Below are 5,405 nucleotides of genomic sequence, written 5' to 3'. Positions count from 1 at the left end.
GTTATAATAAATATCACTGCTGTTATAGGTAGAATGTTGTTATAGAGAAGTAAAATATAACATGAAAAATCAGTTTCGGAGAAAATCAGGCCATTATAGTGAAATGCTGTTATAACGAATGACAATTATTGAAAGATTTGACTGTATAAATAATAAAACATACAACGAAATAAAAAATAATTCAACATAATTATATATACATAATTCTTTTAATATATTTATACGATATAATTAACGCCTTGATTCATGGTAGCTCCGCCATTAGTCATCACATAAGATCACAATAGTCATGAATTTTACTTTTCCTTTATCCTATGGTCTCCTAATGTATATTATTCCAACCACCTGTCAAAATATACAAAAAGAACATAACAAGGAAAAGAAGAAAAAAACCTCCAAACAGAGAAACAGAGAAATTTCGTGCTGTCACGACAACATTAGACAACGAAGTGCACGTTGTGGTTGGTTCTCTGTATATTCAGTCCCCTTAGCTTCAAATAATAGTAACAAACTCTCCCTTGGAATATAATCCAATAGAGACTTGTATTATTAATCTCCTTCTTAATACTCCACTTCTCTCCTCTTTTTTCTCTTCCATATTCCATACTAATTCTCTTTTGTTCATTGAAAACACAATCTTCTTAATCTTGTTTGCATTGTTATTATCATTATTATACAGATGAGGACGTTGTGCCCAAATTTGGATAATGAAGATGGGCTTGAAACTGTTCTTGAAGTTCCTATTCCAGAAGAAATGTTTGTGAATGCTCATAAGCATAAGTCATGGCAAAACATGAAATCTTGGATCAAAAATCATAGTCCTCATGATAAATCAATTATTCATGCTGATTCAGTTATTGGTGGAAGAAATGCTGAGATTCAACTATTGCTTGGTGTTGTTGCAACTCCTTTGATTCCTCATCCTATTCAATGCAACCACTCTGTCCAAACGATTAATGACCATCCCATTGTAAGTTTTTTTTTTTTTTTTTTTTTTTTTTTGGCCTTAGTAATCCTCAAGTATTTTAGTGTTAGTATGACATAATCAAGGGACCCTCATATATACTTTGTGTTCTTGGAAAAAATTACCATTATTCTCTTCATCCCAATTTATGTGATATAATTTGATGGACTCCGGAGTTTAAGAAAGAAATAAAAACTTTTGAAACTTATGGTATAAATCATCACCCGCAAAGGTGGCTCAGTTGGTTGAGTATGAGCTTTTATAATGGAGGTCTCAGGTTTGAAACCTACTGCCTGTGATAGCAGGGATTTACATTTTGGGTCGAGCTACTTGCACGGGTATTGCTTAGTGCGGATTATCTCTCCTATGTGGTTTATGGTATTGCGCGGGAAATAGTTTATTCCGCGCACGCAAAAGATAGCGACTCAGAATCCTTTGTCATCGGTATATTTTTGTGGTCATATTCTTCTTCGTGTGGGGCTACTAGTTCTTGACTAGCCAATTAGATAAAACTTTTTTTCAGTGTTTGGTGAGCCTGCATATGCCTGAACTAGTTTATTAAGTATTTGTTACCTTCTACCAACTCTAGCGACAATCAAGGCTGAACTTAAGTCTTAAACAAGTGGAAGTAAATTTACAATGAAATTTATGAAAATTGACCTACTACCTTATACTGGACAAAGAAATCCAGTCTAATCACTAATTCGTGTCAATATACTGGAATATTGCAAAAATATTTCCATAAGGATCCCTCAAGTAACAGCGCTTGACCAAAAAGAAAATATCATATGAATATTACGTCCAACATGAAACTTGTGATTGCTATTATATAAAACATCAATGGACTTGATGAGACCTAATTCTATCTTCACAAAGTTTACTAGATACTTTTTCTGTTCAATTAATCATGGTTAGTTCAAATTGTACAGGAGGCTTCAATGGCTAAATACATAGTGCAACAATACATAGCAGCCGCGGGAGGAGAACATGCTCTGAATTCAATTAATAGTATGTACGCGATGGGGAAGGTGAAGATGTTGGCGTCTGAATTTATTGAAGGAGATGGTCTCGGAGTGAACAATGGCAAAGTTATGAAGATCAAGAGCGCGAAAAATGGCGCTGGAGAAATGGGAGGATTCGTGTTGTGGCAGAAACGACCTGATCTTTGGAGCATAGAGATAGTGGTTTCAGGATGTAAAATCAGTGCTGGAAGTGATGGTAAGGTGTCTTGGAAGCAAACTCCGTGGCATCACTCTCATGCATCTCGTGGCCCTGCTAGGCCTCTTCGTCGTTCCTTACAGGTACTTTTTCAATTTAAAGTGACGGGGATAGTGAGAATTGAAATCACCTATATCACGACCAGTAGACTAAAAGTTATAATCCTTCTATCACTACTCATTATTCCCGCTTGTAGTGCTTTTAATCCTATAAATGATGGTTATTTTTCCATATCCTATCAAGTGCACCATTAAGTTTGTCCTTAAGTCGAGGAAAATGTAAAAGATTTTAACTTATATAAACTGATAGTGTGAAGAATTTCTAAACTATAATAATGAACTTTTACTTATTAAAGCAAGTCATTCACTTTATTTTTCTTTTAGACAGTTACCTAATGTTGTTGCCTCTAGGTAACTTTAACTGTAAAAGAAAAAATTAATATTGTCGATGCACAGGAGTTAAACTCATAGGCAAATGCCTGAATAGTGAGTAAAATTGTTGCCATTGGTGTTCATCCAGTATTGGGTGGGTAGACAAATACATTTTGGCAATTGTCACAGACAAGACAACATGAAAGTGCAAAACTATCCATCAAGCTTAACAGACCGAAATTCTTTCTAGAGGGCCTACTCACAACAAATTGTCATGTCAATTTGTGGTTATTATGTCTCTGTCTCATCTTCCCATGTGGACCTGTGATGTCATTTTACCTAATCAATAAATTAATAAAGCTAAGTGATCCAGTTGACAATTTTGTGAATGTACACACTTCTTTGCCTTCATAAAAAAACTCTATCAAGAAGTCAACATTTGATGTTGTTTGGAATCCTTCCTTTTTCTCAAGTCTTATTTATTAAGAGGCCACTCAAAATCTCATTCACTTGACCCCTTTAAGCAGAGGTGGAGCCAAGATTTAAACCTTATGGGTTTTGTATTCTAGGACACGGCCTAGAGTAATAGCTACTGGGTCCAATTGACAATTTTGTGAATGCACACACTTCTTAGCCTTAAATAAAAAATAGATCAAGAAGTCAGCATTAATGTTGCTTCCTTTTTCTCAATGTCTTATTTGTTAAGATGACAAGTTGTGTATGGCTCAAATAAAACTTGAAATCTCATTCACAACTTCACCCCTTCAAATTTTTCTATAGGGCAAGTTGAAGCGAAAACTAGCACTAACAGAAAAAGAAGTCAACACAAGTGAAAATGACACATTTCCTCGACTAAGATCCTCTAAATTGAAACAGAAAATGAAGAAAATATTTGTTGAATTAATATGGTTGTGTTTATGTGGTTACTGATTTGACATTAATCATGATAACAGAGTTCTGATTCCATGTGCACTGCTGATTTGTTCTCCAATTCTTTTTTGATTCTGTCTGCTCGGATATCATTACTAGAAAGAACACACTCTTATTACTTAATAATGTCTTCGACATCTGATTATGATGATACTAATTGGTTGATCTTGATCATATTAACAGGGTCTTGATCCAAGGTCTACTGCTGATATGTTCTCCAATTCAACTTGCATTGGCGAAAAAAATATAAATTCTGAAGACTGCTTTGTACTAAAGTTTGAAGCAGAGCCCTCAACTCTAAAGGCAAGAAGCAGTAGCAATGTTGAAATTATGAGGCATACTATTTGGGGCTATTTCAGCCAAAGAACAGGACTTTTAGTCCAACTTGAAGACACACATCTTCTAAGACTAAAATCCCCAAAAAACGACGTCTTTTGGGAAACAACAATGGAATCATCAATCCAAGATTATCGAACAATCGATGGTGTTAACATTGCACATGCTGGAAAAACATGTGTTTCTTTATTCAGATTCGGCGAAAACTCGGAAGGACACACCAGGACTAGGATGGAAGAGGTTTGGACAATTGAAGAATTTGATTTTAACATAAAGGGACTATCTATGGACTGTTTTTTACCACCTAGTGACTTGAAGAAAGAAGATGATCAAGCTTGTGGGGGTGTTATAAATCATGATATAACCAAGAATTCAAGGTTTGTTTCCAAGATTCTTGCCAATAGTCCTAAATCAATAACTGCTATGAAAGGAGCAGCCAAAATTGTGGCTATTGATGAAGATTCAGAAGACTTGTCAATTTTATAGTAATACAAATATTCTGTGATCATTTTTGTACATAGAGAATCACAGGATATATGTTGTGTATAAAGTTTTCATATATACATACATACACATCTCAGTAACTCTGTTGAAGGTTTGGTTTGACAGTGAATTACCAGGGTCGCATAATTGTTTAATATCCTTTGATAATGTAAAGAATTTTTATGCTATAATGCTATTTTACTTGCACTAGCAGGTTACTTGCTTTATTTCTTAGTTACAAATTCCACTATTATAGATCCTTGACTTTAGTATAAAAATTCGTATGCATTGTCAATATATAGAAGTTGAACTCTATTCCGTATATTTGGTAAAATTCCTTTTCTGTGCCCCCCTTTTTCATGCTGTGTTAGAGTTTTACATTTAAAAGTTTTGAGTCTCGGAATTTTTCCGTGATTTAGTTAGGGTATTTTTGTTCAGATTTTATTTTAGCACTAAAAAGTCAATTTTTGTTCAGATTTTATTTTAGCACTAAAAAGTCATCAAACTTTGAATCTTTAAAAGCTGGCTAAAACTTGATTAGTTGTCCAAAAAGTGGGTAGTTGATCATTTTGTCCAAATTTTCCACATAGGCACTCTGTCCACATTCAGATCCTGTTGGTCAATTCGCAGTAATGCCCTTATTTTGGGGGTGGTCTTTAATTTTTGCCCATCAAAATGAAAGCATTTAATTTTTGCCCTTCGCCTAAAACCTCAGGATTCCGGATTCGAACCCCTGCTCAAGCGAGAATTAAAAAAAAAAAATTGCTAGGCAGAGGTTGCCTACAAACTTTGCCCCATACTACAAAACTCCACCTTAAGGCAGAGTTTGCATGCAAATTATGCCTGATGGGGTAGAGTTGCCTGCAAAACTCTCCCTTAAGGCAGAGTTTGCAGGCAAATTAAGCCTGATGGAGCAGAGTTTGCTTGCAAATTATGCCTCAAGGTAGAGTCTTGCAGCAAACTATGCCTTAGCAAACATTGCCTTAAGGTAGAGTTTTGGGAGAATTCTGCCTTGTGAATACAAGTTCTAGCTAGCGAAATTTTTTAAAATTTTTGACTAAGCGGGGGTTCGAACCCGGAACCTAAGAGTTTTAGGTGAAGGA

The 5,405-nt window shown here is 35.1% G+C and overlaps 1 protein-coding gene across 1 annotated transcript; it reads left to right on the top strand.

Moving 5' to 3' along the window:
• The first annotated feature begins 372 nt into the window (after nt 1-372).
• On the top strand, nt 373-4,509 carry LOC132068331 (uncharacterized). The gene is made up of 3 exons (XM_059461904.1): nt 373-970; nt 1,894-2,265; nt 3,667-4,509. Exons 1-3 carry the CDS (start codon nt 680-682, stop codon nt 4,303-4,305), a joined length of 1,302 nt encoding a protein of 433 aa, XP_059317887.1. The 5' UTR covers nt 373-679; the 3' UTR covers nt 4,306-4,509.
• Nucleotides 4,510-5,405: the final 896 nt, after the last annotated feature.

Source organism: Lycium ferocissimum, chromosome 8 (genome assembly GCF_029784015.1).
Source record: "Lycium ferocissimum isolate CSIRO_LF1 chromosome 8, AGI_CSIRO_Lferr_CH_V1, whole genome shotgun sequence".
In the NCBI taxonomy this organism is placed as follows: domain Eukaryota; kingdom Viridiplantae; phylum Streptophyta; class Magnoliopsida; order Solanales; family Solanaceae; genus Lycium; species Lycium ferocissimum.
The sequence above is the reverse complement of the archived record's forward strand: the minus strand, read 5'-3'. Positions and strand labels throughout refer to the sequence as shown.

What these genes read in the sequence shown, in the direction of transcription:
- LOC132068331 (XM_059461904.1), top strand. Translation starts at nt 680, where the DNA reads ATGAGGACGTTGTGCCCAAATTTGGATAATGAAGATGGGCTTGAAACT. An exon ending in CGATTAATGACCATCCCATT is followed by an intron (nt 971 to 1,893) that starts GTAAGTTTTTTT and finishes CAAATTGTACAG; the next exon opens with GAGGCTTCAATGGCTAAATA. An exon ending in CTCTTCGTCGTTCCTTACAG is followed by an intron (nt 2,266 to 3,666) that starts GTACTTTTTCAA and finishes TCATATTAACAG; the next exon opens with GGTCTTGATCCAAGGTCTAC.